General features: G+C 39.8%; 1 protein-coding gene across 2 annotated transcripts in view; it reads right to left on the bottom strand.

Annotated features, from left to right (window-relative positions):
• Positions 1–1,111: 1,111 nt before the first annotated feature.
• The window catches only part of LOC124141796 (discoidin domain-containing receptor 2-like), a 237,610-nt gene continuing 217,780 nt past the window's right edge, over positions 1,112–20,941 (bottom strand). Inside the window, exons 6-14 of one of the 2 annotated variants that reach the window (XM_046509913.2) lie at positions 17,152–17,299; positions 10,534–11,058; positions 9,958–10,116; positions 8,995–9,408; positions 6,007–6,329; positions 5,103–5,230; positions 4,734–4,931; positions 3,737–3,971; positions 1,112–2,976 (exon numbers count right to left, since the gene is read on the bottom strand). In XM_046509913.2, coding sequence (XP_046365869.1) covers positions 2,644–2,976; positions 3,737–3,971; positions 4,734–4,931; positions 5,103–5,230; positions 6,007–6,329; positions 8,995–9,408; positions 9,958–10,116; positions 10,534–11,058; positions 17,152–17,299 — 2,463 coding nt within the window. In that variant the 3' untranslated portion in view covers positions 1,112–2,643. The remainder of the gene's footprint in view (positions 2,977–3,736; positions 3,972–4,733; positions 4,932–5,102; positions 5,231–6,006; positions 6,330–8,994; positions 9,409–9,957; positions 10,117–10,533; positions 11,059–17,151; positions 17,300–20,941) is intronic. The other variant, XM_046509914.2, reaches the window with a different exon arrangement.

The raw sequence follows: 20,941 nt of genomic DNA, 5'->3' as shown, positions 1-20,941 counted from the left end.
TATATAGAAAAGTTCAAAGATATCTTGAGTGGTTCCTGATGTCATGCTCTGAGATAGTATCTTAAGTGTCCGTTTTGATAACCTGCTTGAGATCATGTCTTCAAACAAGGCCGTACACATTTGTAAATCTTAGTTTCAGATTCGCTGGCTCACCAATTTCAAATATAAAAACAATGACAAAAAAAATCTGAAAATGACAAAAAATAATTTTAATTATAAATATTTTGACATTTAAAAAATAAATGCCAATCTAGTATTAAATGAAATCATTAAGCTATCAATTTGTCAAATGATGAAAGATCTTATCTAAGCTACATAACCTGTTTTCAACAAAAACACATCTGTCAACTAAGGACATAAGAAGTGTGGCCCAACCAAACATAACGAATATGTGACATGTTTCTTTAATTCTAAATTTTCTTAAATCTCCATCACATGGCTTCAGATTTAACCTAAATGTCTTGCCCTGTATGTCAACATTTTCAGAATTACAACTTGTCCGAATGCTGAATATATCTGAATTGTACCCTCGTATGTTATGGGCTGGATGTAGTAAGTCACCACTCCCCACTTGCTTTAATATATTTGTCATCTGACATGAAATCATCCTACAATGGAGTACCACCAGTATGTGTAATTCATCCATCATAAAATGGCCTAAATAACTTATCCATTCTCTTGCTAACAAGATAGATCTATCATTCTAAGCAAAAACACAATTCTAAAATCTACGCCATCTTTGGAAAATTTGAGAAAATGGAATTATTAATGTAGCAAGATTTATAATATCACTGTTTCTCCTCCCAGTTACAAACAAGCACTACCAAAACTCCACATACAAGAGGGGACATGACCAGTGACGGATAGCCATATATACATATTATAAAATATCATACAGCTCTTAAGCATAATGTCATAACATAATGAAACTGAAGTCATGTACAGTATTAGCTTCAAACGTAAATACATAAACTGACAAATCAGGTTACCGTATTCGACGTAATAAGCGCCCAGGGCGCTCTCAAAATTAGGAATAGGGGGCTGTTATCAGAATATTATTTTGGTGAAAAAAACAGAGTTGAAAGATAAATTTCGTGGCTTATGCTGACAGCCTGAAATGTTTATGTACGACAGATATATTTTTCCAGAATTAAATTGCCCATAATTAAGGGTGCATATAACACACGAGTGTGTATTATACGCGAATAAATAAGTCTTGTGTACATTGATCAGTTGGAAGGGGTTCTAATTGGGTTTCTTCACTTGCCAATATATTAGCAAATATCGCCGTGGGCGGGGCGCTTATTCCGTTGAATACGGTAAGTATTAAAATATTCATAGACTAGTTGTTATCTTGTCGGTCAGAAAACATCTGGGTTGTATCATTTCTACGTTTCATGTCAAGATTTACAATTAGAATAAATAATGTGACCTACAGAACAGGCTAAGGGTGCAAAATGGTTTGTCAAACTTGTGGAATGATTTCCAGTATCTACAGGTATATTAACATGAATCATCTTCTTTAATCACAGGCACTGAGCTATCATTATACATTTAAATCCTTGATTAATAACCCTATGTTCTTTCAGAATAGAAGGTATAAAATATTTGTTAATAAATATTTCATATTTAGGTAAACCAAATTGAGTGATGCTTCTGATTTCTGGAAGATTGAATGAATGAGGAGAGACAGCCTAATATGTTTGAGTCTCAGACTAAAGCATGGCTATAATAGTTTCTCTTGACATGATTTTACATGTATTTAAACAAAAATAAGTACAAAATTCTATACACTCCCCTCTAACATGCTGATAGAGGGATGAAGTGTCCCGTACAAGTATTTTATATACTATATCATGGCTTGAATTGTCTTTGGGATTCTGTGTAGACGTCCGACAAACTTGAGTTGTATTTCATTGTCTCCCAAACTATCCAACAGGGACGCGTAGAAATCCTCAAGTATCTTGTCGAAGATTATCTAAACACACTGCTCTACGAACAGAATCTTGAAATGAAAATACAAGTCTTCCAAGAATGGGACATATATCTTGTGTCCTAGCAAACACATGAATTAAAAAGGTCATGGAATCTTGTCCATTGTAACCGTATTTTGTCACTTTTGAGCAGTGTAATCATTTTGTGAAATCATAGGTCTGATTTGACCCCTTGGAGTGAGTCAATCCAATCACACTGTAACAACCATTGTTCATCGGTATTCTCTTCCAAAGTCGCCCTTCAAACACAAAATAATGAATCTACCCCTGCACTCATCTTGTGACTTAGTCCCAGGGCTGGCTACATTGCTACACATGTTTCACTAATGTCAAAAAATAGCCACACTGAGTTCTCCGTAACCATGGATACTATACATTGTACCACGGCCATCTTTGTTCACAGTGTACCTTATACACCTTTGGTTTCACAAACGACACAGTTATTCACACTCTGAAAATTATAGCACCCTAAAGGCTGTTGCCTCCCTTGATTGGAGCTCTCCAGCTCAGGAAGGGAAGCAAGTGCACAACCATGGAGTATGGCAACGAGAACAGGACTTGATCTCTCTCAAAGTCATGTGATATGTGTTTCTGTCTGACTAGCTCGTCGCGCGGACCACACACTTCCTGTCACAGGAATTCTGGGACATCAACATACTGGTACAGTTATTTGGCTGAGTTTTTCGTCTTTTGGATTGTAGCCCATGTTTTTCCTCTGGAGGAACATATGGATTTCCCTGAAGGAGGGGCGCTCACTTTCCTGACGGTTCCAGCACTCTCGCATTAGATCATAAATTTCTTTTGGACAGTTTGGAGGTTGTGGCAAATACACCTGAAGGTTATCGTTCCGGTAGTAATGGCCAGCATTTTCAATAACTTGCTCGTCAGTCAGTACATCAAATGGTTGGTCCTTGGCAAATGTAAGGACTTCCCATAGTGTCACAGCAAATGACCACACATCGCTCTTTGATGTGAACTTTCCCTGTGATAGAAAGGAATGTAAACAGTTAGCAGGGTCACAAAGTAAACAACAAGCAGTGATCGAATTAGGCAATAGGATAATTTTATGCTTTATCAACTTATGATAGAACATTCTTCTATGGGCTTCACACATTGTACCCATGTCGGGAATCGAACCCGGGTCTTTGGCGTGACAAGCGACGCTTTAACCACTAGGCTACCAGACCGCCCCTCTATGACATGAACAGATTTGACATTTTGGATGACAATCAGTCACTGTCTGTAGAAATTGAACTGATCTGAAACCCTGATGAAGGTCAAGGTGACCTTGGACTAGCCATTATGTTGAAATAATGAATTAGGGCCCTTACATTATAATATTAAAAGCAGGAAACCTCAAGGAAATAGTTTGTGGAGTGAGTGAGTGAGTGTAGATTTACTTCATAGTGTCCCCCAAGTCAAACTACAGTGATCAGTTTGTAAGGTGAGTGAGTGAGTGAGTGAGTGAGTGAGTGAGTGAGTGAGTGAGTGAGTGAGTGAGTGAGTGAGTGTACAAGTATACCATGGTTTCACAAAGTCAAACTACAACGGTCAGTTTGTGAAGTGAGTGTAGATATTCCAAAGTCTAACATGCCTTAACATAAGGTATGACATGGATCAAAAGAGCCTTTGAGCAGAAACTGCCACACCAGCATATGTCATCACAAGGACTTGGTAACAAAATGAGTTTCTACCCCTGCACAGTACGTTGTCTCACACAGACATACAGCCATGTGCCTTACCAGGAGAATGCTTTCCCAAGCCATCCAGCGTATTGGCAGCACTGCCCTGCCCTCAATCCTGTAATAGTCAGCACTGTACAGAGATCTGCTCATGCCAAAGTCAGAGATTTTTATTGTGTAGTTCGTCCCAACAAGGCAGTTTCGTGTGGCCAGGTCTCGATGCACCATGTTCAGAGATTCCAGGTACTTCATGCCAGAGGCGATTTGAGATGAAATGAAGATCAAGCAGCCATAGCTGAAACGAATCAGAAAACACGGTTAAAATTGGATAGAATGATGTCAAGATTGGACAAAAGAAGGTAGCAGTGTCCGAGTTTTGTGTAGCTGGTATGGGTAACTTGGGGATTCAGATCTGGACCCACTTGCACAAAGCGATCTTAGCACTACGACTATTGTAAGCCTATGTTAAAGTATGGGCGTTACGATCATCTTAGCGCTAAGATCGCTTTGTGCAAGTAGTCCCTGGTTGGTCCTGAGTCGGATCCGCAGACCCACAGGAATATCTGGACACCCTGGAGAGTCACGTGAAATTTTGCTTAATGGCAATAAAAAATAAAACTCCATGGTTACACACAAGTCGTAATGATCACATTTCTTTCTGACTATGTACGCATTCCTTCTGACTTTTATATGTTTGAGTAAAGATAAAGCTCTTGTCAACTTCAGTGTATGCAGGATCAGATTGTTTTGTACGTTTATCTAAATAGCTTTTGCCAGGGTGCCATTGCAGTGATTGTACAAAACAACCTTAGCACTATGACTGTCGTAAGTCCATGTTAAGGTATGGGAGTTACGATCACCTTAGCCCTAAGATCGGTTTGTACAATGGCACCCAGGTCCCTAATGACTGTCATAAATGTGTGGGAGATAAAACCAACATAGGACAGCACCTCATACAGGAACTGCAATTGTATGTCACGTAAACATAAGAAACGAAAAACTTAATCATTTTTCCAGAACGGATCACAGACTCGTAACTTCACTGTGAACCCCTTACCTGAGTGTCTTGGCATTGGTTGCCTCGGCAACTGGACTTTCAGGAACATGATCAATAAGGAATTGGTTGAGGTCGCCATATTTCATGTATTCTACAATCATACAGAGTGGTTCTTCTCGTGTACACACACCCAGTACATGCACTATATTGGGGTCTTTCAGCTGCGACATTATCTTAATCTCTTTGTGGAAGTCAGATCTGCAATAGAAAGATCATGTCAGCAGGATGGGGCAGCAGTAGACTGGATGTAAATATTTGGATAGAAACATGCAACTTCGAACCCAGATCTTCACTACGAGTGAACGCTTTAACCACTAGGCTACCCAACCGCCCCCTTTCAAACTGTGAGACTTGCAGTTCATGCCCTACCTGGCCCTGTCATCAGCATTCGGCCTCAGCATCTTCACCGCTACCAGCATCGACCTTGGGTTGTTCCTGCTCATGGTGTAGTCATCACCAAGGATGTCGTTGATACGCAGAGCCTCACATAAATGGACCTAGAGTCAGAACCAAGGACAGTTAGGTATCATGGAAATCATACAACAGCCATGTTCAGCCTCTGTTAACTCAGCAGTGAATGGTACCTGGTTGAATTTTATGGTAACGAGACTGTTAATCTGTTAACGCCTCACAAGCAGCTTGGAATGTATACTCCCCAGGGAGCTGAGAACGAAAATTGAATGCACACTAATCCCTTGACTGGGATAATAAAGCAGTCATTGAGCATGCTTTAGTATGGATTTTGTGCCATTATAAATATACACTCTATTATAATGATGCAAAACACGTGAAAAAACAAAATCATCTTTTTCTGTTCTTTCTACTTTGAGAGTGAGTGAATTATTGGGAATTCACTACATAAGAAAATTCTAGCTGTAGAATGGAGATCTGTTGCGAACTTGATACTAGATGTGACAAACCAGTGGTTGATAGCATGAGCATCGATTCACACTTTAATGCAGACAAGTATTGACAGCTGTCTTTTACAGAGGTCATGCCAATACAAACATTTTATGCTCCATCATGGCCAGGGCTCCTTTCCACAAAAGGATCTCAGTGTTACGACTATAATTTATAGAACAGAGGTTACGATTGACGTTTTGTGGAACGAGAACCTGGTGCCAAACATGGAGGTACTGAGAACCTATTTTATCTTGGAATCTCTACAATATTCAACAGAACAAAGTATCGAGTTACCATTTCTTCTGGTGGCTAGTTACCGTTAATTTCTACCCATTTTCGCCAATTTGTTTGAACAAAGTTTGTCATTTACCTCACCAAATTGTCCTTCCCCAAGCACCTCCACAAAGCGGAGATTTTCTCTTGGGAATTCCATCACAGAATAGTCAATGCTTAAAAGAAGGTCAGCATTTGGTACTGCGTAGACGTTGTTTCCACTGACGCCTTGTAAACTTGGAATGTTGGGGCCGTGGACATTGACAATATCAGCTGCAGCATAGAGAGCGTCATAGTTGGGAGGTTTGTCAAGACTGCCATTCATGGCAGGAAGTAACATCGGAGGTCGTGGAGGTCGTGGCGGCAGATTGACAACCAGTGCAGACTTGGTAATGTCAGGTACAGCATAGTCTCTAGAATCTGGAATACAAGGATCTAGTCTCATGATCAACTGATCTCACTACTGGTTCTCTTGATATACAAGTATATATGAAATAATGCCATTGTAAGAGGAATAACAATTGACCAATCCGGTGTTCTGGTTTAGGTTAAGGTACCGCCTTCTGTGAGTGTTATATACAGTTATAGCATAGTGTTATATACAGTTATAGCATAGCTATAGTGATTTAATTTGGATACATCCCTTCCTGATGAAAAGTACAAATGAAACACTTGCTGGGAACTACAAAGGTGTTTCAAATTTAAGTTTTGTATGTTTAGTCAACATGGGAGTTATTTTAGTTTTTGATTGTACAGGAAATTAGGACCTATGTTTGTTTGTTTTTGTTTAACAACGCTCTCAGCAATATTCCAGCTAAATGACGGCGGTCTGTAAATAGCAAATCTGGACCAGATAATCCTGTGATCGACATCACGAGCATCGATCTATGCAACTGGGATATGATGACATGCATCAACTTATGATAAACGGACACGTGGAGGCTCTGTTTAATAGGTGTTCTTCCATAATTATACAAACACAAATATGCTTCAGAACATGTAAATAAGATGGCAAATTAGTATCACAGAACAAGCCACATATTTAGCAGACATCAAAAACTGATGCATATCATGATTAAATGATAAACAATAATAATGACTGTTATTATCACCAGTAACGGCTGGGGTACTATGTACTTGGGGATGCTATACTGAAACATTTGTTACACAGGGTAGGGGGGAGGGGGGAGTGACTTTGAAAATATAGGTTACCTCATGGGTTTTAGAGATTCATTTATTGGATGGCTGACTTTAGAGACAAGTTCTGTGGTTATGTGTTTAATTAAGTTCTATGATGCAAACTACCTGTGTGAATAACTGGAATTAAAAGTTAACTTAATGGGTCATATTTAAGAAATAAAGTTTGATCTACCCCCATGTGTAGTGTAATAAGGTCGAGGTTTGTCAATTTTATTGTCAAAGCGTGAGGATGCTTGTTACCAAGGATACCGTAGATCAAGGGGAGGTAATTTGGCATCAGCCCTTCATAACGTAACACCAAAATTATATTTTTGTCACAGGATCACGTACTGTCGGCGGCTTGGAACTTTTAGCGAAGACAGAATAAACCCTACGGAGTTCTGTGATTGTCTCACAATTCTCAACCATCACCATTGGAATGACGAAACCCCACTTGATGGAATTATTGAATTTGATTAATCTGCATAAAATTATAGTCCAATGGCAGAACTGAACAAGCCTAATGTTTACAAGCAACTGAGTTTCTATAATGTTTAACTTGCAGCTGAATTTGTGACTTTGTAGCCTATGATTTCTGAGATAATATGGATTTGGAAAGAATTGATAGGTCACATGACAGAAGTGTCTCTTTTTGTCAAACTGGTCACATGACAAACATCGGGTACCAAAAGCTACGGTGAGAGAAATAGAACCAATGAAATGGCGTCTACAAAGCAGGAAATTCAGCACTGTCTAGGTGGCAAATGATGAACACGATGTTAGACATGAGAAAATATTAGCTGACCAGCGTGAAGTGTTGTGTGGCCAAAATGAGGGAAACTAAAAATCTAGGGTGACCACAAAAGATAAAAACAACTAAGATCTGTGTTTTGTCCTTCCTCTGTATCTCCAGGGCTCACATGTCGGTAAACCTACACTAACTCCCAGATCCATTCCCGTGGTTCTCGCGATCTAAAATTACCCATCCTTGATTTTCATTAACATTTTCCGACAAAACACGGTCGAGATACAGGAAAGGAAAGTAACTCCAACCGCATAGAAACTAAAGCCATTGCCAATTTTAATGGACATGAAGACATCCTTTCCCATCAATGAGATATCTTGAGGCTTTCAGTACAGTTTCTCCATGTTGAATTTCTTACAAACTGTAAAATAATCAGTGGGACTGGCTGCCATGTTGTTGATCTTGCCAACTTAACATTGAGGCTGGTTTCTAACATGCATTCTGATTGGTCCATTAGACTGAGTAGCATAGCAAATCAAATTGGCTATTGAAAATCAAGAGCAGGTCATTTGAGATTGCGAAAACCATGAGAATGGAACCAGGGGTTAGTGGGGGGGCTACTGAAATGCCAGCTCTGGAGATAGAGAGGATGTGTTTTGTCATGCAATTCACACAAACTTCTAATAGTTGAAAATAGAAATTGAATGAAATAAAAGGGTATCACTCGCAATGATTCAGATCTGGACTGTTAAAGCAAAACATTCAAATATCTCTTTAACAGCTGTCCTTAAACACATCTGTCTTGAAGCTGATTTTGACATTCTTCAGATGACAATGCTTACAAATTTATGAAATGAATCCGTCATGCTGAAGTACAAAATTATGAAAGAAGCAGCAGATTATGACACAAAATGAAGCGGAAAAACATTTGAAAACACAACACAACACTTCAGACAGGTCACATGACATCACAATCTACTGTCACTCCTCCTACAGTTAAAACATGTCTGTCTACTTGACTTTTCACACGACCAAAGTGCAAGGTGAACTCGGTGCAATAAGAAACACTTCTGTCATTGAGAAATACATTTAACAAGAGTTAGAAGTCAGCGTAGTCCACAATTTCAAATTATCATGCTGGATCGAAATTTGGCTACAAACCACCAGATTCAGGACTCGCGGGTAGCTCAGGGAGTTCTCTCCCCTGAATCGTGTCTTTGGGTTCCAGGTAGACCGGCTTGCCCAGTTTGTCAGCGGCACTATAAGTCTCTCGATCCGATTCCCCCTCTTCTGTTGCCACGCTGTTGTACATATTACCATTTGAAATTTTACCGTTTGTGGATCCACGCAAGTCGTTCAGGTTTATTGTGACATGGCGATCCACCACTGGTTTGAGGTTGCGACGGTTATTGTTGTGCTTGCGACGTTTGTGCCGAATGATGAAAATAGCGATGATTATGATAAGAATGACAATCAGTGCAGCGAGAGCACCAATGATAACACCAATGTATCCATCATCGAATTCAGCTGTTTCTCCCTTTTTCGTAATTGTATCTGTGCTCTGTGATGCTGGGCCTGAAGTGAAACAAACTTCACATGAATATTATTTAACAAAACACGAAAAAATAATAATGATAGAACTGTTTTGGTTTTGTTTCTTGTTATACACCTCACTCACCCTTATGATAGATATATATGACAACAGTCTGTAAATATTTAATTCTGGACCAGACAATCCAGTGATTGACATCATAGCACTGTCAGCGAGTCTGACCACACAATCCTCTGAGCTGACTCTTACGACAAGCATTCTAACCCAGATCTTCATTGGGGCAGTTGTGAGATAGCAAAAATTATGATTTGAATTACGCAAATTAACTAGTATATCAATCAGAGAGTTGTCTCCCTTAAGTATATTAATAATATTGTATATTCATACAATATAATAAACTGTAAGGTTGCCACCCTTGAATTGAGAAGGAAGAGTAAACTTGCTCAAACTTGAATGATTGGAGGCTGTAAGAGTTGCCTCCCTTTGACCACCATCGCTGCATGCTTCTCACGTACACACTCATCTGTGTTTATACATAAAAATCATGATTTATCAGAGGTACAACTACTCACGATCTCCATATTCTACTTTGGGAGTGTTGGAGCCTTCATTATTAATCCTGAAAATCACATCTTGCTCACTGGGGTCTCTCTGTAGAGTCGTAGATATCGTAGACGGAGCCAGCGTTGTGGGCGGAGCAGTCTCTGGGGTGAAGTTACCTGTGACTATTTCTGAAAACAAACAAATCCTTCCTATTATTGGTGGCCTCTTTCCTGAAAAGTTATTGGGTAAACTTTCTTTGGTGGCTGAGTCAATATTTTCTATGTCCTGAAGTACACTTAAGACAAAATACCCACAGCCAAAACCTGCTGTTACCTGTGATTCACGAAAATAATGTTACTTGGCATCCTTGGATCATGATGGGTTTCTTCTAAAGCCAGAATTTGCTGATAACATTTATTGTCGCTTTTGACAATTATAATATTTCCCATCATAAAATGATATTGTTCAATAACAGTCAATAACTCAAATTCTCCAAATACTTATTTAAACACGTAAAATTGGATATTTAACCTATGGTGCTAACATGCATGTTTAATTCCAAAGTGATATTATCCAAAATTGATTTGCAATCGTAAAATGTTTACCTGACTCGAAGCTGACTTCACTTATCATGATCCATCGCGCTTCAAAATACAGCTCCATCTTGATGTATTTTGCCACTTTGTTTTCGAGGCGTATCATCACCTGACGAGCATCCTCAAAATAGTCATCCCGCACAAAATTATATCTGACAGGAGGTCCCGGGTAGTATTTTCCGCCTATACTGAAATGGACGATTGCTTTCCGGAACACCCGGACTTCCTTGCTGTAAAGGTTGTTGCAGTGGATCATAATTTTGGAAAAGTTCCGCACATGTTCAAACTTGAAAACAATGGTGATAGGCTTCATTGACGTCGTGTCATTTTTCCATCCCACCCATTCAAATCCTTTGACACCAAGGCCCTTCTTGTCTGATCGGAAGTTAGTGTGACCTTCATCCCCATCAGTTAGCTGACCAAGGCCATCCTTGAGGTACTTGTTCTTGACGTCTCCATCGTAGGTGAAGTCATACAAATCAACTTCAGAACCCCGTCGGTCTCCCTGTGGCATGGAGTAGGACACCAAACCATCTGAAAACAAAGATAGACATTAGTACGGCAAGACTTTGTGACTCTTCTTTGTTTATTAGATTATTTAAGAATTGACCTTCACTTTATGTGAGTTCAATGGAGTATGAACCTTCATAGAGTAAGAGCAAAACTGCATGGGCGGATACAGAGGGGGGGGTGCGGGGGTGCGCACCCCCCCTTTTTATTTCGAAAAAAATCTTTATTTCTGTATAAATTATCCCCAAAGACATCTTAATTGTGCACCCCCCCTTTTCAAAAAAGCTGTATCCGCCCATGAACTGTATGACCGTCGGAGTTTGCAATGGCAAATGGAAAAGCTGTTTATCGTGTAAACGTCAAATTAAAAAATTATTTGTTGTTTAACCATGCACCCAATATTTCAGCTATATGATGGTGGTCTGATATAATCCACCTATCACTGTGTTGTCCTACGTACGTCATCACACAATGGGCCATGTACGAGCGTAACTAACCAAAGTGGTAACACAGTTCTGTGTTTCATTACTTGGTGGAGTTTCTTACGTTTTGAGAATTCTCTCACCAGATGGATTCTTCACAACCAATCTGTCAGAAAGCCTTGGTGGCACTTTTTGTCTCATCGCAGTCAACAGACCTTCATACAGAACCATAAATTTGCTTTAAATAATGATAGTATTTCTAACAGACATGCACACTTCCCTACGCATTGTCATATTGGTGTGGTCTCTCCTGATATATGCATTTTCTGCTCGACTTACCCTGAATAGTGGCATGGCATGTTTTTGCAGGATTTCCACTTTTTGCTAATTTGTTAATCACTGTTTATTTTCCATCTTTCCTTAACTTTATCCATGCATTTTTCACCCTTTTGTGGAAATTAGCCGCGGAACAGATGTTTTTCTCACAGACCTCCATTGCTGGCCACCAAAATATGTCAATTTCCAGATAATAGTGTCCACATGACCAGAGCAGTTCCACACGGTGGAAGCAATTCATGCTCGAGGTCATGTGTGAGGTGAGATTAATGGCAAGGGGTGAAGTTTTGCTCGTTGCAATTTGGCAAAAATAAGCCGTCAAGATACCCTTCAAACTCTCTAATGTTCTGTGTGAGGCAATGATGTGACAGAACGTCCCCATATTGTGATGTGTTGCACATATTCCTGTCAGTATTATTTTAAACACACTGGTTGCAGCAGCTGCTTCCAGAACAGGTAAAAAGAAGACGATGGCACAGATGTGTAACAGACTTTGCTTTCTGATGTTCAAATTTCACCGATCCTGGTTCTACTGTCAAGGCTTCACTGACAGATGTGGGACGACTTGGGACGATTACCAAAAAATACACCAAAGGCCGATTTCATACCAGTTTCAGCAATCTTAAATTTCCTAGTGTAGAAACTTCAGTTTGACATGGAAACGCTTCCAGATGGAGCTCAAACTACTTTTGTGACACCAGAACTTCTACGAGTGGGAGAAGAAAACACGAAAAACGTAGTAATAGGATTCAAGACGATTTCAACAGAAAGAGAAGGAAAAAATGTCTTCAATTTCACTTAATCTACCTTGAATGTTTTACTGCACAGGATATGGTTTCCTTTGCAGTTTTTCTATCAAATTTGAAAGAGTGCGAACATAAGAAATTTTCAACTCATTTGTTTATAAAAAGAAGAGCTTAATTAACTGTTAATTACTTCTCAATTAGGTAAATGTACACTGATATGCAATTAAGAATTATGAAAACGTTTGATTGGTAAAAAATCGTTCAGACTGTCAAGCACTTCTTCTTTTCCTCTGAGCAGTCTCATGGTAAATGCACCGCCTTCATATAGCTGGAATATTGCTGAGTGCGGCATTAAACCACAAACAAACATGGTAAATGCATTCCCTTGTTATTTTGTTTGTTTTTTGTTTCAAGCTGCATTCAGCAAAAGCATTCCATTGTAATACAGAAGAACATATCATGTTACATTTGTTTGGAAATGAAATCGTTATAAAATACCTCATTTGTATGTGGAGCGTATCTGTGTGTTTTGTACTTCATGTGCATATACATGTAGTTTGTAGAATATTGTCACTGCTTCTCAATAAAATGTTACGCAAAGCTTATATTATCTCATCTCATCTCACCTCATCTTCACAAAAACCCTATCATTCCTTATCATCATCATCATCATCATCATCATCATCATCATCATCCAAAGTCATGACTGTGGGCGGGGGTAGCCTAGTCGTTAAAATGCTCACTCGTCAAGCTGAAAACCCGGGTTCGATTCCCCACATGGGCACAATTAATGTGTAAAGCCCATTTCTCGTGTCCCCAACTGGATATTGCTGGAATATTGCTAAAAGCGGCGTAAAACCATACTCACTCACTCACTCACTCATGACTGCATCACCAAACTAGAATCCCCAACCAGGGGTAGACACCATTGGTCAAGTCGAATAAGACCACAGCTGATTTCAAACTAGTGGTTAATGTAAAATAGCTAGATTTGGGAGGAAACAACTGGTCCCTCTGGATTTTGACAAGTCTTGGACCAACAGACTAGTGGTCGTGTCATCTGCCATTGCTGGCCAATAATAAATACCAATATCGAGATGAAGCTTTTTTTTTAGAAGACATTTGCACCACTAAACGTAATCCCCTCTAACCAGTGTAGGTCAACATGGCGCAAGACACACAGACAAGATGGCCACCACCTGCAGGTGGAGATCTGTTAGCGCCATCTGTAGGGAGGCTATTGGCCACCTGAAGAACCATTGCATATAAACAGTCACCAGGAGGGACTACCGTCTTCTCCCCTGTCTATGAAAATACCCTCAGCCAAGAAATGCTACATCCTAGAATATGAGATGATACAAAATTAGCTATTTCACAGATGAAGCCTTGGGTGGGGTATGTCCGCTCTGGCGCCAAAGGAATATTCTCAGTAGATGAATAGACAGCTGGTGGGTTGGGAAACAAACAGCGAGAATATAGGATGTATTAATGTGGTCTGAGAGGTGAGGTGGTGGCTGGCAGTCAACAGAGATGTGTTGATTCGGTCATGATATGATAAACTGACACATCCTCCTCCCTACCATCTCCCCATGATCAGACAGTCATATCTAAACTATATCCCACACAAAAAACAGTGTTGGTAGATGGCCCAGTTGGTGTTTGGAGGCCTGTTGTAGTGTTATGTAAACTAACTGGTGGCTTGTAGCCAATACTTCGCTCAACAGCTTACTTGCTTAAACAAAGACAGTGGCATCTTTTTATGACTGAGTGAGTGTGGTTTTAACCCTTTTCATCAATATTCCTGTAATATTCCAGCAATATCAAGCAGGGGCACACCCAAAATGGGCTTCACACATTGTACCCATGTGGGGAATCAAACCCAGGTCCTTGGCGTGAAGAGCAAATGCTTTAACCACAAGGCTACCACTCTTTTTATGAATCTCTCAAACAAGTAACTTGCCCCTTCTTTGACCAATAAGTAACCCATCTTTATTGCTTGAATATTGTTTTTATTTTCTACTTTGTAATGAATATTGGTAGTTTCTCTAAATCAATTTCTAACTTCCATCTCTATTGTATGGTAATATAGTAAGTAGGAAAAGGTCTGAGCTCTTCAGTCATCCAAAAGCCTGGTTGTTCACGCAGTAGTGGTGCAGAATATCCGGAGGTGTGTTTGGGGAATTTCTCTCTCCACATCTCAACCCCAGTTCTTGTGTTTATGAACATTCTGCCAGTATTTTGCTACCAGTAAGACTTGAAATACCAGCCATTCCCGCCAGTAGACTGTCTTTATCAATGAAAACAGGCTTTCAGTTTCACAGCATGGAGAGGACTGAGTGAAGTACATAGTCTGGCTACCCACAGAAACAGAACTAGACTGACATTAGGCCCAGAAATAAAGTTATCTTATTTAAAAATATACATCCAAAAAATAAAAAGTAAAATCCAAATGGAGCCCAGAACAAGACTTAATTTCAATTAAGATTTGCTAAATCATTCTAGACTTGAGTTTGATGAATTTTTTAATTTAATCTCCAGGGTCTGGGAGACCGACTGCGGTGTAGCCAACTTCTGCCCATTTTGTTGTCTGTTATCGATGTTCATGTTATGTATATTGAACTATAGAAAACACCTTTGTGGTGTTTTAGCTGGTGAATAATTGTTTAAAAATCAGCTACAACTTACAATTTAAAGGTTTGGGGCGTTATATAATTTATTTCTTTGAGCTTCACATAAGGTGGAACAACAAGCAGACGGCCAATGAAAAACACCTGGGCGTTCTGTTTACAGAAACATAGGTGTAAAACATTTGCAAAGAATTTTGGTTGAAACTGGGCCTTGTTTAGATAACATCGGTCTCTTTGACAGATACAGAATCTGGTTACGCAGTTCAAGAAAATGGCGCTTCTGTCATGTCTCACGAACTTCCTTGATCTGCTTTGTAACACTCACAGGGAATCAAAGCCAGGTTTGTTGAATGTCTTATTTGAGGCCTGTCCTTGGAAGTTGTACGAATAGAGGCAGATAATACAATATTATCTGATTTCAACATACAGTTGGGCCTGTTTATTTGTTAGTTTGTTGTTTAACTCCACACTCAGCGATATTCCAGCTATATGATGGCGGTATGTAAATAATCGAGTCTGGACCAGCCAATCCAGTGATGGATATCATGGCCATCGATCCCCGCAATTGGGATACAATGACATGCATCAACCAAGTCAGCAAGCCTGATAGTCGTCTTTTACGACAAGCAGCCTCTGAGGACCAGTTCTGACCCGAATATTCACAGTATTGGGTCCGTGATGATTTCAGTTCAAGGTAAAACTGACAGATTTACTTTAACTTTATAGGCTAACATGTAGTCTAGGAAAACATTTCTAAAAAATAATTGTAACTTTTTTTCCTTTAAAAGAACCTTTCCTCTCCTGCTGTATAGACTTGGTTTAGTTTCATCTAGACTTGCCTGGGCTTTCAATAAAAATATATATATCTATTCCACAGTGATACCGGTAGCCTTTGTTGAAAAGTGTACTAAATGGATACCTGTGAGCATTAAGGACAACGTTACATAAAGTCAGCAGTAATGTGAAACTCAGACATAACTCAGATATTCCTTTTGATGTGATGTAAGCCTCACAATAACACAAAGTGAGTTCTTGAGGTACTTCAATGATAGAAGAAGCCTTTTTATCCCAGACTTTTTATCCCACGACAGGGCACAGGATGAAGATGATATGATATCCATTATCAAAATTCTCAAAGAGTGAAATAGGAGGAGCAGGCAAGATTTGAACAGACTCTGGATGTCTGTCAGAGACAGGAAACAATTTCAAACTCCAGCTTTTGACAGATGACATGTTTGTTTAACAGAAGAAGCTGTACAATCTCCAGACCTGTCAACAAGAGTAACAAGACCTCCAGGGCCAATACATTCTTTTTAAATTGTAAGAATCAGCTGAATAATGAAATAAATTTGTTTGCATTCATAGAATAATTCCTTCTGAGTAACCGATTTGGCAGTTTTTTAGTATCAGATAAATGTTGAAGCTTCAGGACACCTACAGGGGTCAAGTCTGGTACAGTTGCACAAGTAAGGTAATGATAATTAATTTAAATCATAAATCCTAGATTAATAAATTATTAGAACAAGTTGTCATTACAAAAGACTGGCATCCTTGTACTGTCTGCTTATCGAGACTTGCCTATTATAAGAATAGAATGACCATACGTCCATGGGATTATCAGTCAGTACAGACTTGGAGCAAGGCTGGAATGAGAATGAAGTTATCGGTCATGGTTCAGTACCCTGTCAGGATCCTGGGGCAACACAGGTCACCAATGAAATGTGTATTGGTTGGTTACAATGTCAGCACCATGTGATTACTATAAGTGTCATGACAGCCAATGAAGGCCCACTCTCAGGGGTCCAGGCATGAATACTTTAAACCCATTCACTCACTCACTCAACCATGTTCCTAAACCAGGCATAAACTTTTCATGACCCAGCCTCTGAAGCTATCATGACAGCACACAAACCATCCCATCTCCTGCCAATCCCATCCCCCTCTTTGTCTTCTAATACAAAGAAATATGCTGGAGGGAAACCTTACCATCCCATGTGCATCCATAGAGTTCCACTCGCATACACACTGTCCGTGGGTGCTGGCTGTAGGGAATAAACCTCACACGTTTGGCTATGATAGGCGGCTGTACGTTCTGCAGCACAGCATGGTAGGTGTTGTCGTTACCCTGGAATATCTGCAAACAAACAGGAACCATTAGGAACTCACACAGAAACACTTACACAGTATATATAAACTTGGTTTGATTTGTGTTTGTTTGTTTGTTGTTAACGCCCACTCAGCAATATTTCAGATATATTGCTGCAGTCTGTAAATAATCAAGTCTGGACCAGACAATCTTATGATTGACATTGATCTACGTAATTGGGATAAGATGACATGCATGAACTAAGTCAGCAAGCCTGACTGCCTGATCCCGATAGTCACCTCTTACGACAAGCAGAGTCGTCTCTTACGGTTGCTGAAGACCTATTCTAACTCGGATCTTCACAGATTAACTTGTTTCGGATCAAGGGAACATTTTGTAGGTATTGTCATTGCCTTGGAATAATATATATCTGCAAACAGGAGTAATTATGAACCCTCAATGTTCAAACAGAAAGAATTACATAGTATATATAAAAAACTAAAAATGTTTTGTTTTATTATGAAAATACTTATTATTGATAATCCTAGGTCATAACATAATATTTTGTGTTGGTACTTTGTATAGTTATCCTGATTACTATGTATCTGTTTATATAATTCATAGAATAATGTCACTGTTTCTTCATGGAATGTTTGCTCAGTAAAATGTTGTATCTTGTATCTTATCACTCGTGATGCTTATCACTCTTCAAACAAATATATGATTCAAGAGAACATTTAAACACAATCTGTGCCACTTAAGACGGTTTTTGTTCCCTGGGGTAATCTTATTCTTCATCCTCCTCTCCATGAGAGAAAGGGTTTGGAAAGGGATGTAACATTGTTTTTTTTCTCTTGGCCACAAAAACCACAGAAGCTAAGAAAACACAACTGCCATTTCAGCTGTTGCGAGTGACACTTGTGACAGACTTGGATAAGGGCGATCCATGTAGAGAAGTATCGCGTTAAAAAAGAAAACAGGGTACACAACAAGTAAATAGTGCATTATGGGAGTGTGTGGACTAACGTAAATAAAGGAACGGCAGGTGACGTGGTACTATTGTTGTCTTTGACACATCGACATGGACACATGTTGAAAACGTTGTGTTTACAGTTGGAGCTGAGGAGCCACTGAGGCCGGGGTGGATCCAAGGGTTTCCAAAAGGGGAAGGTGGGGATTGAAATGAGGATATGTTTCCAACAAGACACTACTCAAAGAATGATTGGAATCCATGTGTCCGGCACAGGAACCCCACTATACAACACAGGGAGTGTGGGATATCGTCTAACATGATCCATGTGTCCGGCACAGGAACCCCACTATACAACACAGGGAGTGTGGGATATCGTCTAACATGATCCATGTGTCCGGCACAGGAACCCCACTATACAACACAGGGAGTGTGGGATATCGTCTAACATGATCCATGTGTCCGGCACAGGAACCCCACTATACAACACAAAGAGTGGTGGATATAGTCTAACATGATCCATGTGTCCGGCACAGGAACCCCACTATACAACACAAGAAGTGTGGGATATCGTCTAACATGATCCATGTGTCCGGCACAGGAACCCCACTATACAACACAAAGAGTGGTGGATATAGTCTAACATGATCCATGTGTCCGGCACAGGAACCCCACTATACAACACAAGAAGTGTGGGATATCGTCTAACATGATCCATGTGTCCGGCACAGGAATCCCACTATACAACACAAAGAGTGGTGGATATAGTCTAACATGATCCATGTATTGAAGGAGATATGTTCAGATAAGAGAGAATCAATTACAAGATTTTTTTAGGCTAAGAAATAAAATTATGCCCTTCAAATTATGATCTATCAACAAGGATTTAAGTTTTCTTTTATGAATTTACATATACTGTTTTACTGTTCTGAGGCTAGAGTGAGTGAGTGAGTGAGTGAGTGGTTTTATGCTGCTTTTAGCAATATTCCAGCAATATCCTGGCGGAGGACACCAGAAATGGGCTTGATACATTGTACCCATGTCGGGGAATTGAACCTGGGTCGTTGGCGTGATGAGGGAATGCTCTAACCACCAGGCTATCCCATCTCCCCTCCAAGGCTAGATGGGGTAGCCTAGTGGTCAAAGCAGTAATCTGTCACACCGACGACTTGGGTTCGATTCCCACATGGGTGATGTGAATCCCATTTCTGGTGTCCCCTGCCAGGATATTGCTGGAATATTAGCAGCATAAAACCACTCACTCCCTCATCCAAGGCTAGATGGGGTAGCCTAGTGGTCAAAGCATTAATTTGTCACACCGATGACTTGCGTTTGATTCCCACATGGGTAAAATTATGTGAAAACCCATTTCTGGTGTCCTCTGCCATTATACTGCTGGAACATTGCTAAAGCAGCTTAAAACCATACTCACTCACTCATTGTAAGACTAAATATGAAGGTGTTAACGAAAACATTTTTTGGCCATCATTTTCCTATGGTAACCTGAGATGTACCTCTTGGGTTCACTAGGTAGGAACTCTTTCTCTCTGAACCATATCTTCAAAGCCCTTACTAAGCCACCATGCTTAAAACAGGATTTTAACCACGAGGGAGGTATAACCACGAAGTGGGAAGGTATCGCATCATTACCAACAATTTCTCCAGCCAAGTCAAAATATCTAAGAATGTTATAAGGAAGCTTGCAGCTGATCTACTCACACATAGGGAGACTACCACAGGAGGGCGCTGTTCAAACCGTTAATTTTATCCATGTTCATATTGGCTGTCATATTGTTGTTCATTTTGTAACGTCCATGGCTTCTGTTGTAGGGTTATACAGTACGTCTTCTTATTCCACGTGGTTGCACGAACAAACAGGAGCGCAGTCACTCAAATGTTCGACTGACTGATCTTGTGTCTATTCTGGCTGCCAGAGAAGTTGAGAAACCATGGGCAGAGTGATTTCCTGAATCAGTGTAGCCTCTCGACATTCTCCACAGAAATATCAAATTCTTGACTGCTTTTCTCCGAGGGACCTAGCTTCAAGTTACCAAACAGAACAAACATGGCTCTTATAGACATGTTTTGACAGTCTTATAAACTTGCAATTAGTTGAGCTGTGAAATTCAATCATCAGTGTTGATAAAAAGTGTCCCTGTCTTATCGAAATTGTGAGATTTAGATGCACTACCCGACACCTTCTTGATCTCACACTGGAAAGCCAGTCCTATAATCATAAATGATAAGAGCTTGTAGCTGTGCTTCTTTCTAACGTTATTTTTTGTACAAATCACATTCTGAAAGAATATTTTCTCTGCAGTGTCATGTGAGTTTGTTGCACACACTGCTTCTTGACAAAATCCAACACCACACCACACATCTCTACTACTGTACAGAAAAGCCCCAACACCACACATGCCCTACACCTAAACCCTCCTACACCCAATACCGTGTTCGATGTAATACGCGCCCTGCTCTAATAAGTGCATGCCCACGGTGATATTTGATAATATATTGGCTAGTGAACAATCCCAATTAGCACCCCTTCCGATTGATCAATGCAGACTTATTTATTCATGTATAATATGTGTGTTATATGCATTCTTAATTATGGGAAATTAAATTCTGGAAAAATATATCTGTTGTATATAAACATTTTAGGCTGTCAGCATTAACCACGAAATTTACGATCTTTCAACTTACGATATTTCACCAAACTA

The sequence above is a fragment of the Haliotis rufescens genome, unplaced genomic scaffold, assembly GCF_023055435.1.
Source record: "Haliotis rufescens isolate VD_foot unplaced genomic scaffold, xgHalRufe1.0.p SCAF_8, whole genome shotgun sequence".
NCBI lineage: Eukaryota > Metazoa > Mollusca > Gastropoda > Lepetellida > Haliotidae > Haliotis > Haliotis rufescens.
This window is presented reverse-complemented; position numbering and strand designations above follow the sequence as displayed.